This window comes from Stegodyphus dumicola, chromosome 7 (assembly GCF_044657685.1).
Source record: "Stegodyphus dumicola isolate Sdum_Otavi_A_Nest chromosome 7, ASM4465768v1".
NCBI classification, from domain to species: Eukaryota; Metazoa; Arthropoda; class Arachnida; order Araneae; family Eresidae; genus Stegodyphus; species Stegodyphus dumicola.
In genome coordinates, this window is record NC_140774.1 from 72371691 (window position 1) to 72397017 (window position 25327).

At 30.5% G+C, this 25327-nt stretch overlaps 1 protein-coding gene across 3 annotated transcripts in view; it reads right to left on the reverse strand.

Moving 5' to 3' along the window:
• Nucleotides 1-419: 419 nt before the first annotated feature.
• Nucleotides 420-25327, reverse strand: part of LOC118205480 (endonuclease G, mitochondrial-like) — a 65998-nt gene continuing 41090 nt past the window's right edge. For all 3 annotated transcript variants that reach the window (XM_035377782.2, XM_035377775.2, XM_035377768.2), the window contains 2 exons: nt 13670-13850; nt 420-4916 (listed from right to left, as the gene is read on the reverse strand). In XM_035377782.2, coding sequence (XP_035233673.1) covers nt 4812-4916; nt 13670-13850 — 286 coding nt within the window. In that variant the 3' untranslated portion in view covers nt 420-4811. The remainder of the gene's footprint in view (nt 4917-13669; nt 13851-25327) is intronic.

Genomic DNA, 25327 nt, shown 5'->3' on the forward strand with positions numbered 1-25327 from the left:
TTTAAATGATTAATTTTTCAATGAAATTCCTTATTAACAACTGTTACATTTCTTTGAGTTTAAAATCAGTTAATCTGAGTAATAATCTGGAAAATTTTCAGACTGTGTTTCAAATTACATTGATTAACTGACACAAAGAAAGAATTCGATCATCTCTTACTGGAATGAAGAAATGATCAACTTTATGAAAGGAAGAATTATCAGCTGCGCTAAAAAGACTATATTATTTATCATCTAACCAGACTTTTCAAATCATTTTCATACCTCTATTTATATTCTGATATATTTTCACCTATGAAGCCATTCAGAGCAAAAATTTAAAAAATTTATATAATAATTTTACATGATATCACTATCATGTAAAATAACAAACAAACACAACAAAAAACAATAACAAAATATATTTCACAAACATGCAATAAATTTCAGAACTCTTTTAATTAATTGGAATAAATTTATATAAAATTAAGTACACAAATTCATACTATTATTAATTAATGAACAATGAAATGTTTTTAATATTAAATAATGTAAAAATGTCAATATAAAATACACATTTTAAGTATATAACCAGAGACTTACTTTCTCATTGCATGACACATCAGATACGGGAAGTGTAATGTTGATTGACATATAGTAAAACGTATCACAACAATGGACAAAAATACATGACAAATTAATAAATAATTAACAAATATAATTGATCATTTTTTGTCAGTAACCTTAAATATTATTTTTATACTTAATAATTTAGAAGCTTGGTTTGGTTGGTAAGTTTGTGGTACATAACTTCAAAGATTATTATGCACCGGTCAGACAACCTTACCTTCAGCAAAAATACTTTTATTTGATCAAATTTGCACATCAGCTTAGAGCAGCTAAATAAATAACAACTTCCTTCTAACATATAAATTAAAGCAACTGTGCCAAATAAAGCTGTAGCCACTGTAATTAAAAATTCAAAGAATACACAAAGAGAAAAAAAAAAATTTAAATTTGAAATGTTTCAGATTTTAAATTATGTCCAAAGGAGCATTTTTTTTAACGTTTTGTGTGTTACCTTTATTTATTAAATATTCTACGTGCTCAAACTACAAAATTCAGTTCAACAGCAATATCCTAAATTAATTTTAAAATCAGCATATATTTAGAATTTCTGATACAGAGTCTCATGGACTGAAGATAAAAATCTTTTTTTTTTTTTTTTTTTTTTCATACAGTGTTGCCATTGTTTGCTTTGAAATCTTTTTTTTTTAATCGAAAATTCGTTGAAGTGTTACAAAATCTGAAATCGATACTAAAACAAAAAATTTCAAATTCAAATTAGGGCTTCCACATGCCCATATTTTACAGAAGATTGCATTATTCAAATTTTGATGGCTCTAGGTCCCATTATTTTATCACAATGTGAGAAACATGCACACATTTATGCAGTTTCTTCATTACTTAATTTCTTTAAATATAAGACAGGGCGAGAATATATGGTGGCAACGATTTGAAAAGTGATACAGCCTTTTCAAGTTTTCGACGCAAAATGTCAAAACAAAATTAATAAATTAATAGTCCTTCAGGGCAAATTGCCCATTTGGACTAAGGAAAAAAAAAGCTTAAACTGTTGGTAGATCAAAAAATTCTCTAATAAAAATGATTAGCAAATGATAAATAATACTAATAGTAATTATTAGCAAATGATAAATAGCAAATGATTCAAAATTACAATGATTTACTTCATAACTAGCAAAGTGCTTTATAATTAGATGCATAAGCCTGCTTACAAAAATGCAAATTTAGGAAATATTTTAACTGATAAAAGGATTTCAGAAATTATTAGCAGTTAAGGAAGAGAAATACTTTTTTAAGAGTCTTTGCGAACTATGTAAGTACCCCATTAACTTTAGGATTCTAAAATGCATGATTATTTCATAGCAATATAAATTTTTTAACAGAAAACTCATTTCATTTTCCTCTAACATGGAACTAACACAAAGACTGCATAGATTATGAAGGTTTTTAGAGGCTCTAAAACAGAAAACCGATTTATTATTAGATAATTATAATGCATTCCAATATTGACATTTCCAATGACAAAAATAACTGAGATACTTTTCAACTATTGCAACTACAATAATTGCTATCTCGTTCTTATCAGTTGATTTTACTTTTCAGTGACTGACAAAATTTTTAATGGATATTTGTACCTTTCTCATCAGACTTTTCCTTTTTTAATTCCCTTTCATATTTTAAAGCAGGAATTATTTTCAAGAAAAATTAAAATATATTCAAATACATAAAACATAATTAAGACAAAATAACAGGCCGAACAAATACTAATTCAGAAGTCAAATAACAAAAATCAGCGTTATATTTTCAAGTTTTCACAGGACTCGCAGCTGAGGATGGTGGTTCGGTAAAACCATCAAAACTAGTTCTGTGAAAATTTGAAAATATAATGCTGATTTTTGTTGTTTGACTTCTGAATTAAATAAAACATATTTTGAATTTTTACCAAATTATAACAGACACAGAATTGATGAATTCAATAGTTAAATAAACATACTACTTAATATATGGAATTACAGTTTTAAAGAATAAATTTTCTTTCCTTAAATATTTTGCATAAATTAATATAAATTCATTAAGTTAATTAAATAAATTCAGGTGAAAGCTTTTGGGTCTTCAAGAAAAGAAATCAAAAGCCTATTATATAAAAAATTAAATTTATAATTCTGGATTTAAAACATAAAAATAACAACAATATGCAATATTTAGCAAAGTGAAAAAAAAATTGAGAGCTAAATTCACAATAATTACTTCCAGATTATAATACAACATCTAATAAACAGAAAATTTACTATTGTGCAGGTATGACACATAAACTAAATTCTTTTTTTAAGCTTTTATTTTTAGATGCCTAAACAAATGTGGTAATCCTCATATATTATCGTGGCAAAAAGTTCAGACATATTTATGCACCATAGTAAGCATTGATTCACTATGAAATTAAATATAAATAAAAAAAAAATAATGTACAAAACTACTTATATTAACCCTCCGAGTGTTATGACTGGCTTTATCTGGTCACAAGAAGTTCTGCTACTTGACATATATTGGCTTACAATTTAAGATATTCTTTTTTCTTACTTTCTTTAATAATGTAAATAACATCTTAATGAATATAAGTTTATGAAAAGATAGACTAAAATAAATAATTATACAAATTCATAATATTAATAAATAATTAATAAATGCTGTTTAAATACCGGTTTTCATGATGGATCTAAAATCCTGTGCCGCTCAGAGAGTTAAAGTTTAAAAAATTAAATAATATATTTATTTTTAAATAATTAAAACTGCTAGAAGCGATTCCTTTAATTTCCCTCTAACTGGATAACTTAACAGGAAATGCTGACTTCAAGAAATCTTAATTTATCAGATTTCAGTATATATCAAAGGAATACAATTAACTAAATACATAGTAACCTTGAGATTAAATGTAAATTTCTATAATACATTACAGGACAAATAATAAAAAATAAATGTATAGTTTATTATAGTATCTATAAGCAGATAGGTTTAAAGAAATTTAGCATTTAGCAACAGTTTAAGAACATCATAATAACAGGATTTAAATAAGATCATTTAGTTATTTAGAAAAGTTATAAAATTATTCAGTTATTAGAAAAATTATATGACTGCAATAATTCACAAGTATTTCATAGATAACTAAATTTTTATTTTAAAAAAGTTTGGAGGGCCAGAAACGATAAAATTAATCATTTGGACAGTAGGTGAATTTAAAAAACGTTCATGGAAAAAAAAAATTAATTCAACCAAATTAAAAATCACTTAAACACTGTAATTGAATTAGAGCTATTATATATTTGTTTATTTATTAACGTACAAAATAATGACAGGTTGTTGATTTATTGAAGACAGAAGATGGATCCCTTACGGTCATTTTAAAAATGGACTGGAAGGCAGAGAAATCTGAAGACTAATTTGGCAGCTTTAAATATATGTATTTTTCCTTCATATATGCTTTTTTTAAACTCTAGTATAATGGACACAAAATTCGTTTTTAACATAAATTATGCATCAAAAGATAAGTCTGCTTTTTTTCTAATAATATCAAAACTTCATTAAGAATAAAAAAAAAAAAAAAAAAAGATTCACAACTTCGTTGAAATATTATTCACATCCAGTTAAGAATAGTCATGATTTTCAAATGATTACATTATATAATCAAGAACTGCAGTTAGTTATATAATGTAAATTAAAACAAATTTATCAAAAAAAAAAAAAATCATATTAAAATACACATTTTAACAATGCTTGACTGCAACACCTACACACACTACACATTTTTTTAACTATATAAAAATATGAAAACATGTATTTACAAAGCAAAACTATGAGTTTAAAAATAATGTGCAAAACTTTTTTATGCTTGTTCCTTTTAGCAAATCAGAATATGCACTCAATTTTGCAAACAGCTTAATAACTTACAATATTACTACACATCACCAAATGTTAAAATTAATGTTTTTATACTTAATTGCATTAAATCTCACATGTACAAAAATTTAAATTAAAAATTTATATGCAGAAATTATGCAAATTATAAATAATTAAAGTATTTCATTCTTCATAAATTGCTAAATTATCTGTGCATGATACAAGAGAAAGATTGAGTAAGCTCCATTAAATATTTATAAATATGATATGCATAAGTTAAATAAATAAACTTTTTTTAAATTTTTTAATCACACATTCTTGCCATATAAAACCATATATATCTTGATTATACAAAACTATTTATTAGTCACTCTTTTTCCATTTATGTGGCGAAAAACTGTCGGACTAAGTTTCTCAAAAAATAGTAAACCTGCAGCTCTTTCTATTACATCTTTAGGAACCTGAGAAAAAAGAAAAGTGATAGTTAAAGCATTTCCTACATTATAGTGCTCTAAATATCATAAAATATCATCATCTACTTTGTCATAAAAAACACCACACAAGATATTTGTACAAAATACTATAAAAGAATGAACTTTTTTTACTACAGAAACAGAAATGCAACAAAAATTCAGATGCAGATATAAAAGTTCTTCTATACCAATGTGTAGATTAACATTTTAGCATTTACAGCTCTTGTTATAACTAGATTGAAAAATTATTCGGCCACAGTTTTTCTTATACATCTTTTTCTTTATTATGTAAGGGAATGAGAAATCCTTTTTAGTATATAAACTATTTGATAATAATAGATCATTTTACCACATTCACCTTATTTCATAACAAATTGGCTTAATGATGCTGCCAAATAAAATTTTCGTAAAGTGCAAGTACTAGTATCATAATTCATTTGATAACTTTTTAAAACTCAGTTAAAATTATACAATGCATACAGTTTTTGGAGGAAGGGAAAGAATGAAGTTATATAATTAAAATGAGTACATAAATATATGCATTAACTATTATTAGCCACTCATGTAAATACTATTTTATGCTATTATTATTATTATTACTGTCATTTTACAGTGATTCCTATTTCATGTATAATTCCTGAGAAACATTCCGATGCTTTCAATTTTTTGAGCTCACAAATAGCTCTCATTTTTTAAATCATTGCCAGCAAACTTTTGAGTTTCCTCTAATATCTAATCAGATTTGGTTCAACTGAAAACTCTTTTGTTATGCATTGGACACAATTCACATAACATATTTCAACACCTACAATTTAAAATCTATGGTATACCTACAAGTATAACCATTATTCCAAATAAGTTTGAAACTACTAAATTGATTTACTTGAATGTCAGTAGGCTTGCTATGAGATAACAGCTATAAATACCATCAAATAAACAATAAAAACACTAAAACAAATAAGTATACATTTAAAACTTTAAGTAAAGGACACTATAAATACAAAGTTATGAATAAATAAAGATTATTTTGCTATTTGAATACACTGCCTTGGATTGTTGTCTTTGAGGCATGCATGTGTGGATGGGGTGAAAATGAAACTATACTAGATTTTTACATGCATGAAGACGAGTGACTGGACCAAAGACTCAATAATAAGTAAAGGGAACATCAGTGATGAGGAGACTGTATGAGAACAAGAAGGAATTAGCATGCTATAATAAAACCAATTTCTGGGGTACCTTTCTTCAGAAAATAAGTGTCTAAAACTTGTCTGCATAGTTTTTTTTTCTTTTATTATAAATAAGAAGATAGCACTGTATGGCATCATGCACAGCAGATTTTGCTTCAGAAACCTCTCAAATTTGAATACTGGCTTTCCAAAACAGTGAGCCCTTCATTGAATCTGGAAAAGGTTACTGTCATTATTTTTGCATTGAGCTTTTTAATTGGGAAGACTCTGTCAGTTACTCTTTGAAATGCATCAAGTCTTTGTTAGACATTTCTTTTACATGTGAATAGAGCAGTCCTTTGCAATCTTCCTTCTACAAGTTTAAGTCTAGTTGCCTACTAATATCGATGAAACTCACAAAATTTTTTTTCTTTCATCATCTTGATTAAAGCCATGATAATCACGAACAAGAAAGGAGCACATACTTTTCCAAATGCTCTTCATGTTTACATTTGTTACAACTCCCCATACATATTGTGAAGTTATATTAGATTCTTCATCAACATTTTTAAGTGTATGTAAGTGGAAGTATGTATGGCATGTATATTTTTTAAAACTGCCACATTTGCTATGACCCATTTGTTTATTTTATTTTTGATTTTTAACAAATTTCAATTTTTGAGAATAAGTTTGTTAGTATCTACAAAAGTTCATAAACAGAGCAGCATCTGTATTCTAATGGATAAACATGGACTTCAGAGAAAAAGATAATGAAAATAACATTCCACAAATGCAACTCTTTGTATCTTGGAAAGAAGGAAAGATTTGCACTACTGTAAAAACCTCTTATATTTGCATTTTTGTGAATACACTTCAAAGACTGGATTTCCAGAGAATGTTGTCTTTAACCTAAAGTTACTCTGATAGTTGGAAAGGATATAAAGCATTTAAATGGGTAGGTTCCAAATATGAACAACCAAAAGTTAATAACAAATACAACTTTATCAATCTTGACATGGGATGTGATGTGAATCTTGATGTGAAAATTATTAACAAGCTGAGAAGCAATGTAAGATAATCTCCAGCATGTGGCATCAACTGCATGAAAAAACAAAAATGTTTTCTGCAAAGTTAAATGAAACTGGCACGTTTATGCCTCTTTTGTAGCAGTAGCCTGAAATTAATTTGGTAAAAAATATCCTATATTTGTCTCTCTTTATGCATTCTATTTATTATTTACTAAGTATTTAATGAAATAATGATTCCTTTTCTGAAGTTATATGTAAGTTTGCCATCTAGTTAAATATCATGTCAACATTTAAGACACTAAGTAGCGGTTTATTTACAGAAAAGGATTCAAGTTTCTTACCTTCATATAGGTAACTGTATATTCTCCATTTAGTGTCATAGCAATGATATATAACAACAAAGAAACGTACATGCCTATTGAAAAAAATTTAACAAATATTTTGACTGGCATGATTTACATCTGTACCTTTTGAAGTACAAGATGAGCAAGTATGCAAACTTCACGTAGTCTACAGATACTGACACTGCTTTTCCATAGATGGGTAGTTTAAATACATTTATGTCATGTTTCAACACTTTAAAAGAACAATTTTCAGTCAGTTAAAATAGAAGGACACTGCCCAAACATACAGAAATATGTTTTAAAATTTTTATGAATAAAAATTAATTTTTTTCACATAGCTTGGGTTTAAGGTGCTTTATATGGTTTACAAACCATTCTGTGTAATCTATCAGATTAGCATCTATACATGATGTATATAAAAAAAAAAAAGACACAAAATACATAAACAGTAAGTGTAAATAAGTAAAACATAAACAGTAAGTGTCAATCTGAATATAATTAATGATTTTCTAAAACTGAGCAGGAGGGAAATAAAAAGGTAGTTAAAAGGATTGCTGTATATTTCTCAATTTGGTACAGCTTTCAGTAGAAAGTGAAATTCCTCATTGAAACCATTGCTTTAAGGATTATGCAAGTTCATTCTATAGCCAGCAATTTTTCTACAACCTTAAATAAAAATGTCTTGCACTGACATTCTTGAACTGTTATGATAATGAATGGAACACAAAACTGAAAGATTCAATGCAAGAACCCCTCACTGGACTTGTTTTATGTTAGGTTTCTTGAATGTGGTAAAGAATACAAGGGCTATCTACCTAAAGAAAGAGATGCTTTTGTAGAAGTCTTTCTAAGTGAAATGAGCACATATATGTTAAACATGGGAGAAATCAAACATGCGGCTAGCCAATTTGCCTTGAGTGAACTCCCAATACTCAGCAGTCTTAAGCACACTGTCAATGGCGAATCTGAACTTGTTTTAGGTGCCTTGCTTTTCAAGCAGTTGTAATTAATAGTGTTGAAATTTGTTCCTTAAGTACTGATGTGATTTGCATTTGAGGGCTGCTGTCTCAATGCATACATTTTTCATGAGAACACAACTTTTACTAGCTGCATTGAAGTGCTGCTGCCTTAATACAAATAAAGACATTTCTCAATTAGCAAGTAAACATGCATTTTACTAGTTGACTGCAGATGCGATGAGAACATGCACTTCAGTCAATATGGATGCCTTTCTTATTCTAATAGTTGATTGGTAACTCCCAAGTTTAACCGCAAGCTGGTTATTAGACAGAAGTAAAAGAGCATTAAAAGCAAAACTAACGCAATTAGAAAACGTGATGAAGAATATGACAGTGTAAACAAAAAGAAGTTCCAATAAAGTATAGATTCCTTCAAAGTATTCAAACAAACATCAGAAACTTAAGAAACAGATATTTCAAAAGTTTTTGGGGAAAAAAAAAAGGTCAGTCATTGATGAAGAAATCACTGAAATGGAAGAAAGACTGGAAGTTTTGGAGGTAAGAATTATGGAAATACTATCACCTATTGTACATTCTGAACATGAAAGTGAATGTAGTAAATTTAATTCTAAAGTACAAATACATCTGTCAGATTAACAAACTCCTAAATTTTCTGGTAAATATATTGAATGGAATAATTTCAAGTTGCAATTCGAAAACATTATTGCAAATAATGCTCAGTTAACAGAAGTTTAGAAACTATAAAAATTTAAAGATTGCATTAATTGATGAAGCAAAAAGTTTTGAAAACATTACTTGATACTTTCATTTTTTGACTTAAAACTCTTCAAGAAAATAAAAGAATCTTAATTGGGATATGGAATTTAACTTTCAAATTGTCAAAGGGGATAAGACATGAAATAGAAAAGTTACTATGAACGTAAAAGTTTTGAATGATTTGAAGTATGAGAAAAATAATTTAACAGGTATTCCGTTATTAAATATTGTTTTCTAGAAGGTCGATTATGAAGTACGCAAATAATTTGAACTAAACTTTAATGCTACAGAATTTCTTACATTTGATAAATTAATTTCGTTTTTAGAGAAAAGATGTCAATTATTAGAAAACATTAACTATAATACTAGTAATGTTAAATATGTGTTACAAAAAAGTTAAAATCAGAGGTTCTGCTGGTTAAAATTGATACAACTCTAACTTGTATGATGCATAACAATAGAATAATAATCCACTATGTAAATGTGACCCATTTTAAAAATTAAATCCAAAACAAAGATATGGAATAGTAAAAACAATAAATTGTATTTAAACTCTTAAAACTGCAACATTTAATGGCAAAATGTAATTCTAAGTTCTTATGTTCCAAACCCCATAAAAAGCATCATTCATTAATCCATCCTCTACTCCGACAAAACAAAAAACGAAACATGAATGCTGAGATTATACACAGGAATGCAGATGGTTCTCATAAAAATCAATCAAGTTGTGTTTTGACACAGAAAAAATGTGTTATTAGTGACTGCAATAGTATATGTTTGTAATTCAGAAGGAAAAAGAATTTAGCTATTGCCATTCTGGACAATGGCAGCTGGTAGTTACTTCTCCCATCTCAACCAAAGTTTTCTTTGCTTCTGAAGAAAAAGGATCCATGTCTGATGGCCCTCAAAATTGATAAAGTGTTATTCAAAATGTACACTGACAAAAATTATTAAACATGCAGTTTTGCAAATAAATAATTCCAATGACCACATTTAGTAATACACAGAATATGACTATGTGAAAAAACTTTGACATTTGGCAAGATATTGCTAAGCTGGCAGTTTTTGGAACACAACTTTAAGATTAATTATTACTTCAATATTGAAACCTAGAATTTATTCACCACCCTTTTTCTCTCTCGATAAGAAACTAGATTGGATATTATTCGGTTTAACTGGGTCTTAACCTTTATTTTCGCAACTTAACATCAGGACCTATTTTCTAACACAAAGAGTTGGCAATTTGTTAAATATACAGAAAGAAAGAATTTACGCACCCGTATCAGGAATAAATTAGAACATTATACATAAATATTATTTATCAATTCAGAAGTCAAACAACAAAAATTAGCATTATATTTACAAAATTTTCACAGGACTAGTTTTGATGGTTTTACCGAACCACCATGATTTTATTGTTTGACTTCTGAATTAGTATTTATTCGGCGTGTTATTATGTCTTAGTTATTATTTATTAATCAGATATATGGACTTTAAATAAGGATTTAACATATGTATGATCAATTAACCTTTTGTTGATTTCTAAAAGTATCACTGTAACCCCAGCAAGGAGTTTAGACATTCAGTCATTAAATATTCCTACTGACATTCAATTAGCTGACCCACAGTTTGGAATTCCTAACAAAGCAGACATGTTTCCAGGGGCCAAATTGTTCTTTGAGCTTTTAAAATTCAGAAAATTTCAATTAGAAAATCAGCCAGTCATATTCCAAGAAACAGTTTCAGGATATATCGCATCTGCTTCATGCCAGAGTAACTCAGCAGTAAATTATTCTAGCTTAGTTCTGAATAGTCAAGAACTTGACAAAATTTTACAAAGATTTTGGAAAGTTACACTGGAGATATCAAGGATATTTTGACAGAAGAAGAAACGTACTGTGAAGAGTATTTCAAGTGTACTCACTATTGACAAAATTATGAAAAATATGTAGTTCAATTACTCATTAGAGTAAGGTGTGGAGTTAGGAGAATCGAAAATGCTTGCTAAGAAAAGATTACATCAAGTGCAGAATTGACTAGAAAGCAAAAACCTTGTGTAAAAATTTTACCTAGGATTTAAATTACATGGAAGAAGTTAAAAGAAATTGAAACATAGACTTGCAATTATCATGATCATCATGGAGTTTATTGTCTGGAGAAAGTCTCCTCCAAGATGTCCATTGTATTTAATGGATCAGCGGCTACTAGTGATGGAAAATCACTTAATTCAGTATTAATGAAAGAAGGAATACTAGAAGATTTATTTCCTATTATTATTAGATTTTGAAAGTACAATCATGCACTAAGAGCTTGATGTTCAGAAAATGTATAGACAAATATTTATTAAACCATTTCCAAAGAAACCTGCAGTTGATATTATGGAAAGAATTGACTAGTAAATCTATGCAGACTTATTGTTTGAAGACTTTGACATACAGAACAGCAGGTGCATCATTCCTTCCAACAAGAGTCCTGAATCAGCAACGGATGAAGTGACAAAATTTCCTTGTGCCTCAACAGCCATACTGAAAGATTGTTATGTAAATGACATTAACAGTGCAGCTGATGCACTACAAGAAGGCAGGGAGTTGTAGACACAGTTAATTGTCTCCTAGAATGCGGTGGATGCAGTTGCACAAATGGTGTTAAAATAATACTGAACTAATGAAGAACAAAGAAAGTGCAGCTGGATTATTCTTTCAAGTTACTGATAAGCTTCATGTTTACAAAGGCCTTGGGAATGCTATGGAATACAGTACAGATAGTTTTTCTTACAATTTAAATACACCTGACATTGATGAGACAGTGAAAAAAACAGGTCTTATCAGCAATAGGTCACCTCTTTGATCCATTAGGTTTAATTAGACCTAGATACGGCAAAAGCTAAAAATATTTACAAAAACACCTTTGGCTCTTGAAAATAAACTGGAATACACCTCTCACTAAAAATGACTTGGAATAGAAGGAGTTTCTGTTTCAAGCTAAAAATGGAATGGAAGCTTTCTGTTCCAAGCTCCCTAATTAAAAATGACTTGGAATGGAAGGAGTTTTAGTCTTAGAAGAGTCAATGATTATCGTATCACTAGATTTGTCCTAGCCAATGGAATATAGCAAATAGAAATAATAGCACTCTGCGATGCTAGTCCAAAAGAATCATGATGCTGCAATTTATGTAAATGCATGTCATCTTCAAATGTATGTTCAATACATCTTCTAAGCAGCAAGTCTCATGTTTCACGTTAGAAGTCAAGTAACATTCCTTGTTTCAAACTTCGTGAGTCATTTCTATGTGAGTAACTAACAAAAAGAATATTAGAGAACATTCAACTACTCATAGGAAAGGTGTATGATCCCACTGATTTTTCAACAGTATTAAAATGGATTAAGAAATGTAATGTAATTTAAAATGTAAGAAGTTTATTTAAATTACACCAATGATCATTTGAAATGCAACAGCATAAAGAACAAGAGATAGCAAATCCATATTTACTGTAAAAAAAAATATGAAGAGTGAACTAGTTAAAAATTATAGTCCTGTTCAGCTTGTGGTATACAGAATAATCAGGATTTTTTCTAGCTACTAAGGCTGGCAACAACTGCTACAAAATGGATTATCACTGAAAAAAAGTGCTTTATATGTATGCTTGGGATATGCAATCTATGTTCATTTAATACACTACTGCAGCTGGTAATTGCAATAATGGACACCTTGTCAACATACTTTCCTTTGCAAAAAACATAGAATAGTATGTACAAATAGAGATTGTTGTGCAATAGACTCTAAATCTTATGGTAGAGCTCTAGATGATGATGTATGATCTATCATTACCATATACACAATATGCTTGTCATTTTATCTGGTGGTGGGTTGAGGCTGGTGAAATCATTCACTTTGGTCTATTCATCCTCTCCTCCATCCACCAATTCCATATTCTTATTACTATGATTTGATGTATACTGGCATTCAAAAAAATACATCGTAACAAATACTTGTTTTCTGGAACCATAATCCACAATCTCTAAGACATTAAACTTTCTTCTCTCAAACTCAGAACAATACTTTTAATCCCAAAGAATTCTGAATGTAGAGTTTTTTAAGACATGCTAATGTATCCTACATTAATTATATGCTGATTTGCTAAATGTTGCCTTCCAGTTCCGTCTAGTTTGGGTAAAATTAGTTAGCAAATTATATATCGCCTTATTTGTTATTACCTCAAACATTCATATAAATCCTTTATCAAACCAGTATATATATGTAATAACAAAACTAATTTTACATATGTTAATAGCCCATTCTATGATGATCAATGATTTCTCAAAAATTTCACAGAAATTATTAAAATTCACTGCATTTTACATAATTTTAAAAGCTACTAAAATTTTAATTGTAAGAAAATTAAATGACTCAACATACAGAACATTAAATTTTGTTACTATCTATTCAGTTGCATTTGAACTTACTTGAAAAGCTTTCAGAGGCACTTGATCTTCAATAGGAGCATTTGGCATGAGATAAGCTTCCATATCAAATTCATGATTTTCTGTTTCACCTACAATTACTTTGAAAAAATGAGTTGGCACTGCTACATTATTTGAACCAATAACTTCATATTTCACATATTTCTTACCATCAGATTCAAATCTGCAAAATAAAAATTATTAAGGATCAATTCTAAAATTGTCATTAAGTATTTAGAACAAAAGTGATATTTTTCCTTTAAAAATGTTAGCGTTTCATCCCAATGATTCACAGTCACCTCTTCAAAATACAATGGATGGCTCCTGCAACTGATATTATCAATGGCCACAATTCACTTCTAAAAAGGCCTGATTATAGGTACTTAAAATATAACAGACCTCAATAATCCATATGGCAAAACTAGTTGGATGAGCCTATTCTAGAACAGTAGATGTTTATAGGATGCAGCAAAAAAGTAGGACAATGACCACCAACAGGCATAAATGCAAAGGTGCATAAAAGATACATAATGGGGTGAGAGTAAAATAAAAAGTCTAATACAGCAACAGAAAATACAGCATCACCATTCAAAAATTATGAATAACATTCAATTGTTGATGTGTCCCAGCCATATCTCATACAACTACCTGGTATACCCTAGTATGCATGATGGAGCAGATGCTTATCTTATCAAGTACTCTTAAATGAATATAATCACCAATTTTGTCTTGCCTGAAATTATATTGATTGAACTGATGAGGATTGAATAAAGGTGTGTTGGATTAATGAATAATTATGTTTTATTATATTGACAGGCTGTGCATGTTTGGCACCAACAACATCAAGCTACATACCCTTTGTGCATGATAAGTATACTATGAGTTTGTAGTTCATGGCTGCATGACATGAGGAAGCTTTTGCTGGCATGAAGTGGGATTATTACTGCTTATGAATGGCAGTGTGACATCCGCTTTGTAATAAATACATGATCCAAAATTTCTATCAAATTTCTGTCTGTTATTTTTCAGAACAACAATGCACAATGTTACCATGGTAGAACTGCATTTAATTGATTGCAGAAACATTCCATAGAAATACAATACATAAATTGGCCTCCTAACTGTCCTTACCTTAACTGTATAAAAAATTTACAGGATGCTAAAAAAGATGCATTTTATCCTACCAACTCATAGGCTTGTAGCTGTCATTTGCAATATATATGGTTAGACCCTCCCTTGGCACATATCAGCACCTGGTGGCACCTATAATGTTTCTAGGATGCCTCTAGAATGCCCTGAGTCAAAGCTGGACTGATGTCTGGCTCATTGCATGCATGAAATGGATTATTTAGATTATGGCAAAGCCCTCGAAAACCTCTTATGTGGAGGAATGCCTTCCTGGGGGACTTTTTAAGAAACAGACTCATATTCACATTACACAGGAGGAAAACAATGGAACCTTCCAACTTCGCATAAAAGATGACTCATGAAGTACAAGATAAGTAACAACATAGGTGAGTTTATGTGATACTGAACAAGAAATTCAAAAAATCACTTTTAAATGGAAATAATATGAAAAATGAAATGATTTTAAAATACAGGGGGGTAGCCATAAAAGAATTTACCCATAACAATGGCCTCAAGCATGAGAAAAGTGAGAAAATCCAATTTTTGTATGATAAATCTGAGTGAAATGCACTGAAGATATACAAAAACAAGTGTATAACATATATCTCTATTGCAGTTAATATAACTGTATCTCATGAATTTTGAATACAAGCATCAGATTTTCATAATGTCCTAAGACTGCATGACAAAAAAACTGCATAAGGCATTAGAATGGTGTAACAGGAAGAGGCAGATATATTAGTTTTTATACAACAGAAAGTCAACAAGCCAATACCTATGACAGAGCACTTGTAACAGGTTTACTGATGAGGCAGTTAACATCCCAGTTGAGATAAAAAAAAATATTTGCCTAATGGAACAAATCCATGTGCATGATTCTAGAATTGTAGACCCACTATGATTTCAAAAACACTATTCTGATGCAGGATGATGACTACTTTATGATAATTTCCAAAATTGCATCAGCACTATTCTCTATTTTTATAGCTTCTTTGACCTGACAGTGATGTATATCTAGTTCTAAGCTCATCTAAAGATCAGAAGCCAACAAAATAAGTTCTTTATCCTGGGTGGCTTAAAAGAAAACATCAAGAGGAAAGCGCAAAGTATCTCAGTTGATCTGCATCATATTACTATTGTATTTGTCGCGAGGACTTGATAACAGTGATGAACAAAGCAAATATTTGTAATGTCTAAAATTACACAGCTTTTCTTCATCTTTACTTGTGTCCTCCAGTTTTTTTTTTTTTTTTTACTTTGGTTATTTTCCATATGCAATCCAAAGTCTTTAATCCGGACTCGTCGGGACTTCGGCGTTTTCGGATTACAAATAATCAATTTAAATCTTGTAAGATGGTATGCAGAAATTATAAAATTAAAAATATGAAACCGTAATTTATGAAATAAAGAGCAATTATGATCTAAAGGGTATCAAAATTTACAAAAAAGAAGCTTAGTAGTTATTTGTTTACTTTATTAAATATTTCTTTCGATGTAAGTTGTTTAAGTTGCTTCGTTTTATGTGCTAATACTTTCTCTTTAATTCTATAAACAGACATAACTTCTAGTTCAGTTACAAAGTTCCGCTGTTCAAGTCCTGTAATTGCTGTGCCGAGAATACCGACTAACTTGTCAATCGAAATATTTTCGTTTTCACTAACCTCTCTGTCACTTTCTTCATGGCTTTATCCATTTTTTGCAGCAATTCCACTTTTTGTTTGATGGACATCGAAACATGCTTTTGCTTTGTAGATCCTTTGGCAGCTCCAGAATCAGAAACTCTTTTTGACATAATCGAAAGTTCAAGTTTTCTTTTTATAAAATTGCTCTAACAGTCTGCAAAAAATAATAAGTCAGAGCCAATTAGAAGATTAAGGAATAACGCAATCTGCAACATTAACTAAACTAGATAATTAGATAATTTTAGCCTAGCTTATACCATCTGTTATACATTAAACACACATGCGTAAAGATGTTATGCGCAGAAAGTTTGTAGCTTTGAGGTCCGGATTACAGATCATTTCGGATTATGGACGTTCGAATTAAAGATTTTGTACTGTACTATATCCTGACAGTTTTAAAAAAAGACATACATTACTTTTTGTTCTATACATCCTGTTCCATGTTTTATGCGGTTTTCTATCAAGAAGAATGCAGAATATTGACCTGTCCTGAAATCCTAGCATACAAGGGAAATTTTTGAATTATGATTACATTAATTTTAATTTTGATATATTTTCTGCTCATGTTTCTGTATATTGCAAATGCAATAACATTGAAAATCATGATATGTTTCTACTTTTATTTAATATTTCCCAAATGTCTAAGGAATCCTGTAAAGTTGATAGATAGTAAAATTTTACTTATCCAAAAGTAAGTCTTAAAAATCGATTCTAACTTCTAAATGCAAGTTCACCAGCAGCCGAGCAGTAAAAGCTGCTGAACACTTGTAGTTTAGTCCAGGGCTCGATTCCAGCACATAGTCCGGCTGCATGGGCATTCTCATGGTTTTCCCCCCAAGTGTAATGTAGATATGAACCAGTTCCCTTAAAAAAGTCTTCCACAGGGCATCTCTCCCTTGCTATGTAGTGCCTAATGGTAGAACATGTAATAAATTTTTAATGAAAGAAACCCCCCCCCCACATATCATATTAAAACCTTCGTTAAAATAGCATGCCAAGTAATAAAAATTGGGGGTGTTAAGGCAACAAGAATCAGTACCCGAGTTTTGAAGGTTTAAATATAGAACATTATTTTTCAACTGCAGAAGTTCAAATGTTGAAAGTGAAACCTGTGCTTGGATAAAAATGCTCACTGTTATCATCTGAGCATAGGCTTCTCTTTTATCATTTGCACTTTTGCAGCTGAAGAAGGAGGTTCTATATTTAGACATTCGAAATGAAAATTTATGAATATTATGCTGCTCCTTTTTGCCTTAATTCCTCCAATAATATAAAAACCTTATTCTTCAGGAAATGCAATAAATTCATGAAAGTTTCTTTGAAAATGGGTACATTTTTCATTTCCCAAAATCCCGTAGTCGTGCCATCATACACGTTGACTGAATATAGATGGTTTTAGCTACTTGTGGTTAACAACAAAATGGAGAAGGGAAATTGTTGTTTATCTTGCTATGAATTTCAAGCTACAGTGAGCTTAATACAGTGAAATACTCAGATAAACAGCTCAAAAATGCCCAATGCTAGTGACTTCCCATGGAAAGGAGCACTTGCAGACATCAGGAAGGATGTAACCAAATATGAGTGATGAAAATGGTTACTTATACAGAACTTACATTTGTTCTCATCTTATAAATCAATTCTCGAATCCAGGAGAATTTTTTTTTACTTTTTCACATTCTGCTTGATAGCTAGAACTATACTAAAAGAATCAGAAAATGTTGGACTTTTTCTCATTTTGTTTCCAAAGCTACACTTCTCAGTTAATTTTTTTTTCACAGTCTTGTATTGTTTCTAGTATTAGCACTCTCTTTCCATTAAAGACTTTAATAATTTTTGCTTTTTAGATGGATGCACTGCAAAAAGAATGATATTTATTTCTGTTGTCCTTTAAAACAGTATATTATACTGTATATTCAGGACAAAAATTCCGCACGAACCCAGCTCAGCCGTTTCTTAGTTTTGGAAGGAAATTCTAATTCCAATCGGAGCCCCAAATAAGACAAGGTCCAATATTTCATTTCCTTACTTAATTAGTTACCATTAATTTAAGTTATTAAATTTATATTTATCTTTTTACTCTCCCGATTGTGTACGGCGATAAAATTGAAACTGATGGAAAGTTAAATGTTAACGTCATGTATGGAAGTGTCAATTTCAAATTAATGATAAAGAAGTTAAATCTGTCCACCAAATCATACCTCAAGATGATATCATAGTGTCAGCAAGAACAGAACTTTTACTTCTTGGATCTGTAGCTGAAAACAGAAATTTCTGGTAAGGTATAATGGAATATCCCCAAAACTGTAACAGCCTGAAAGGAGTACTAGTAGCCTCAGCACGTTGACCTATTGAGGAACATTATTCCTGTGAGAATTGCCAATGAAACTGATAAGGCGAAAGTCATTAGGAAGGCAGCATCTAGTCAAGTAACCTGCGTTAAACGAAACAGTAAACGTCCAGAATCTGTCTCTTCAGAGAACATAACATCACAGTTATTGTAGAATGCATAACTAAGCAATGAACAGAGAAATTTTCCAAAACTTGTTGCATACACCCCCCATACGGGTTCGTAATAGATTGAATGTAATAGGTCTGATAAGAGATTGATAAAATTTATTTTATCAAAAGAAACAGAGTTCTGGAACTTCCCACAGAAATACTCGTACAGGTACCCACAGTACAATCAGTAATTACACTTAAAACTACTAAGAACATTGAACACAATACAATACAAAGTGCATCTAAAAGGCAAAGCTCTCAATACTCTGTGGTCACTCTGAATTAACAACTCACAATAACAACAACTGAGGAATTGAGGTTCTCACAAGTCTTACATAATTTCCTCCTGGCCAAGAGATTTCTAGTACTTTCTGCTTTTCAAAATTACTGGAAAGCATATGAGAGTCGGGTACAGTTACAGTTACATATAAAATCAAGGGTACTCTTCTGTTATTGGGGCCAGATTCAGAAATGTACATATATATGCATGTGTGTATGCATGTATGTGCATATATGTTTGAGTGCATACACACATATAAATATGTTACATACATACAAGAAATGCACACATACATGCATACATTTCTAAATGCACACCTGATAACAGAAGAGTACCAAAATGAATTACAGTTATTCAATTACAATATTTATTACAGTGAAACAGGGACAGTACCGAAATGTCGCCAACTTTGGCAACTTTTGGCAATTTCTCACCAAATCCAAGAGACAAAATTAGTCATCAAAATCACTGCCAGCTTGGCGATATCTTGCCAAATTAGCGAGATAGCAATTTACTCAATGCTAAATAGACTTGCCCTTGTATTCTTATTTTTCCAGAAGAGCATCTATTCTCTCAGCTTTTCATGTTACATTATACAGAAAAATACAAAAATTTCACATATAACTGTAATAAAATCATCTATCTGTGTACTCAATTTCTATCAATAAAATTACATGGCTCTCTTTGAGATGTTGATTACACTTTATTTCTCCCACACATATTGTTTTATCCATCATATTGTTCCAGGAATTTGTTCTTGAAACTGGATGTGATGTATATTTAAAATAACTATAACTATAACCATAAATAACTATAACTTTAACTGTAATGGCGTTCATGCTATGCAATTCCATTGTTGTGATGCACGTGTTACTGTGCTAGCTGAATGTCATGTGAACTGTTTAAAAATGTAATAATAAAAATTTTGAATTCTTGAGATATACTCATTAGTTGAGTCTACTTTTAAAGTATAGAAGTTATTAAGTTAAACAAACTAAACAAGAAGTTACATGGTGTCAAGAGCAAAATGGATTTCAGACCACCTGCTCCGCTAACATTCTCCGTCGGAAATGTTAAAGAAAAATGGGAAAAAATGGAAGTAAGAGCTAGAAAACTATTTACTTGCAACGGAAAAAGATGCCAAGCCAGATAAGACTAAAATTGCAATCCTTTTGAATTTACTTGGTACTGAAGGACTCGAAACTTATACAGTCAAAAGTCGTTAATCCGGGCTCGTCGGGACTTCGGCGATTCCGGATTATCGATTTTTCCGGATTATAGATCATCAGTTTAAATCTCGTAAGATGGCATGCAGAAATTCTAAAATTAAAAATATGAAACCATAATTTATGAAATAAAGAACAATTATGATCTAAAGGGTATCAAAATTTACAAAAAAAAAAAAAAAAAAAGCTTAATATTTATTTGTTTACTTTATTAAACATTTCTTTCAATGTAAGTTGTTTAAGTTGCTTCATTTTATGTGATAATACTTTCTCTTTAATTCTATAAACAGACATACTTTCTTGTTCAGTTACAAAGTTCCACTGTTCAAGTCCCGTAATTGCTGTGCCGAGAATACCGACTAACTTGACAATCAAAATTTTTTCATTTTCACTAACCTCTCTGTCACCTTTTTCATGCCTTTATCCAATTTTTGCAGCAATTCCACTTTTTGTTTGATGGACATCGAAACATATTTTTGTTTTGTAGATCCTTTGGGAGCTCCAGCATCGGAAATTCTATTTGACATAATCGAAAGTTCAAGTTTACTTTTATAAAATTGCTCTTACAGTCTGCAAAAAATAATAAGCCGCATCCAATTCGAAGATTAAGAAACAACGCAATCATCAACATTAACTGAAATAGATAATTAGATAATTTTAGCTTATACCGTCCATTATACATTAAACGTGCACGCGAAAATGTATTCTGCACATGCGCACACTCATATGCGCAGTCGTAAAGGTCTTACACGCACGCGTAAACGCCTATGCGCATGTGTCAACGCGGCGCATGCAAAGAAAGTTTTTAGCTTTGAAGTCCGGATTATAGATCATTCCGGATTATGGGTGTCCGAATTAACGACGTTTGACTGTAACACGTTTCGAGTTGAGCCAGAGAATAAAGAGAAATACGAAGAGGTCTTGAAGTCTTTTGAAGATTATTGTTCACCACGGCAGAATGCCGTATATGAACGTTACAAATTCTTTCGTGTAGCCAGCAAGATGGACTAACAACTGAATGTTATGTCACTCAGTTAAAGACTTTAGCGTCAACTTGTGAGTTTGCTGAACAAGAAAATGGATTTATTCGCGACCGTACTGTAATAGGCATTCGGGATAGGAATCTGACCGAATGTTTGCTTCGAGAATCTAACCTAGGATTAGAAAAAGCTATAGAAATAGTCCGTGCCACTGAAACACGCAAAGAGCAACTCCGGAACATGAAAGATGATTCAGCGACTGTGAACAGCGTGAAGAAATATAGAAAACAGCAGCATCAATCAAAACAGTCAGTGCCACCGAAATTGTCGTCACAGCAGAAGCAATCAGCACTAGAATATGACTGCAAGATGTGTGGAAGAAGTCACAAATATTTGGACTGTCCAGCTTTTGGAAAGACTTGTGCGAAATGCGAAGTAAAGAACCATTTTGCAGCGAGGTGTCCCAAGAACATTTGTGAAGTTAGAATACCAAATAATGAACTTAGTATATATAATGAACATAGTTTACTCTGTAATGATAAATCCACCAGTAAACGGGCATAGTGAATTTAAAATAAGTGCAAAATCAATGAAAGATCTAACAAATTCTATTGATGAAGTAAATAAGGATATTCACAAGGTAAGTGAAATAAATATGGGTGAAAAGTATTACAATGTATGTGAATAATAAGTCTTTCAAGGTTGATTTTAAGTTAGATACTGGTGCAGAAGTAAATATTTTGCTTTATATGTTTTAAATAATGTTAAACTTAAGCCTAAACTTAATGAAACTGATTTGTTCTTAACTGCATATGGTAATTTTAAGTTACAACCAGAAGGTACTCTTATAATTAATTGTTCAACTGAAAGGCTTAAGAATGTACCTTTACAATTTTATGTTCTTGATGTAAGATCCGAGCCTATATTAGGGTTAACAGCTTGTTCTGCATTAAAGCTAAAAGGATTGATTCCTTAAAGTGCAATATCATTAAAAAAATAATTTAATTGCTCAGTATAAAGATGTATTTACAGGTACAGGGCAATTTCCTGACAAACCATATTGTATAACCCTTAAAGATTATGCAATACCAGTAATACACCCCCCAAGACGTGTTCCTCAGGCTTTACACCCTAAATTAAAAGATACTTTAGATAAACTTGAAAGAGAAGGGATAGTATCGAAAGTAAATAAACCAACTGATTGTGTTCAAAGTTTGGTTATAGTTGCTAACCTAATGGGAGTCTGAGATTATGCTTGGATCCTAGAGATCTAAATAAAGTAATTAAAAGGGAACACTATCAAATTCCTTCTCCAGATGATATAATTAGTAGGTTAGAAGGTAAAAATGTATTTTCAGTTGTAGATTTAAAAGATGGATTTTGGCATGTACCACTAGATGAAGCTAGTTCTGAACTATGTACATTTAATACTCCTTATGGAAGACATAAATTTAATAAAATGCCATTTGGAATATCCTCCGCCCCAGAAATATTTCAGAAAAGAAACCAAAAATTATTTGGTGATATTGAGGGTGTGGAAGTTTATTTTGATGATATCATAATCGCAGGATCTGATAAGGTTACTCATGATATAATTATCTCTAAGGTTCTTGAAAGAGCTAGATCTCTAAATATAAAATTTAATCCTGATAAATTACAATATAGGGTACCGGAAGTCAAATATGTAGGCCAAATTATTTCTCAGGTGTAAAAGCCAATCCTAGTCATATTAAAGCAATTATTGATATGCCAACATCAAAATCAAAAACTGAAGTAAGAAGGTTGTTAGGAATGTTAAATTTTCTGTCAAAATTCATACCTAATGTATCTAAAGTTACTGCTCCTTTAAGAGAAATTATTCAAGAAAAGGTAGAATTTAATTGAGGAGAAACTCAGGAAGAGTCATTTAACAACATCAAACAACTGCTAACCAAAGCTCCAATTTTAAAAGGTTTCAGCGGTAATGAAGATATAATTATAGAGTATGATAGTTCGAAGGATGGCCTAGGATCGTGTCTAATTCAAAAGGGTAAGCCTGTATCATTTGTGTCTCGCAGCCTGACTAACAGTGAAAAAAACTATGCACAGATCGAAAAAGAGCTATTGGCCATAGTATTTTCCTTTGAAAAGTACCACAATTTTGTTTATGGACGGAAAGTCACAGTACAAAGTGATCATAAACCATTAATGGCTATTGTTAAGAAACCATTGCATAAAATCTCGTCTAAAATGCAAAGGATGATCTTAAAATTACTAAAGTATGATTTTGAGATAAATTATGTTCCAGGTAATAAATTGCTTTTTGCTGACACTTTGTCACGACCATATCCTGTGAATGAAACTATTAGTGATGATCCTGAAATGCTACATGTTGTTCACATTATTTCAAAATATTTGCCTATGAGTGAAAGAAGAGTGGTGCAATTTAGGAAACAAACTGAATCAGATTCAGATTTGCAAATAGTTATGAAATATATTAAAGAGGGTTGGCCTAAATGTTATAAAAAAGTAGATAGTAGTGTAAAAACATACTTTTAAGTTAAAAATGATCTTTATATTAATGACAACTTGTTATTTATTAATGAAAAATTAGTTGTACCTCACGGTTTGAGAAAAGATATGTTGCAATTAATTCATGAAGCGCATTTTGGAATTGAGAAATGTAAAAGTAGAGCCTCTAAAATTTTTTACTGGCCAGGTATGATAAATGACATTGAGCAGCTTGTTTGCAAATGTGAAATATGTGAAAAATTCAGAAATAGAAATAAAAAAGAACCTCTAATGCAACATGAAATTTCAACTACACCATTCGAAAAAATTGCCCTTGATATCTTGCAATTTGGTAATCAAAATTACTTATTAGTTATCGATTATTATTCTAAATGGATTGAGGTTTCTAACAACAAGACAGCAACTGAAATTATGATACAGTTAAAATGCATTTTTGCCAGGTATGGTATTGCAAATGAAGTCGTTTGCGACAATAATCCCTGTAATAGCTACTTATTTAAGAAATTTGCTGAAGATTGGGATTTCGAACTTAAATTTAGTAGCCCCAGATATCCTCAAAGTAATGGCTTGGCTCAAAAAGCTGTAGGAATAGTGAAAAATATCATGAGGAAAGTGCAAGATATAAACGTAGGCTTAATGGAATATCAAAATACCCCAATTAGTGGAATAAATTTGTCTCCTGCACAACTTTTACTTAATAGAAGATTAAGGGCAAAATTACATATCAGTAATAAATTGTTAAATACTAAAATAAGCAAACTTTATTCTAAATTCCGTGCACTTCAAGCTAGGCAAAAATATTATTATGATAGAACCACGCAGAAACTGCCTGAGTTAAAACCTGGAGATAGTATAACCTTGTTCAACTTTAGAACTGGGCAATGGGATAAAGGTGAAATAATTTCAAAACATAAAGCTCCTAGATCCTATATTGTAAGAAACTTAAATGGGGAAATATTACGAAGAAACAGATGCCATATAAAATTTTCAAAATCACCTTACAAAGTTAATAATGATTATGATGATATATTATTAGATAAAGAGGAAAATTAAAATGAAAGCCCTGAGAATGTTTCTGTGCCTGTTAATATAGGAAATCAACAGGATAATCTATCCAATAATACAATAACAAGAAGTGGACAGTTGATTAGACAACCTTCAAGATATAGAGACATTGTCATGGAATAAAATAATGCAACATATTGCATATCATTTTTATGTAACTTTTTTTTTATTGTATGTCATATTGTGAATATACTTGTATTGATATTATTTACTATTTTTATTATTATTTATAAACTGGAGGAATGGATGTGATGTATATTTAAAATAACTATAACTATAAATAACTATAA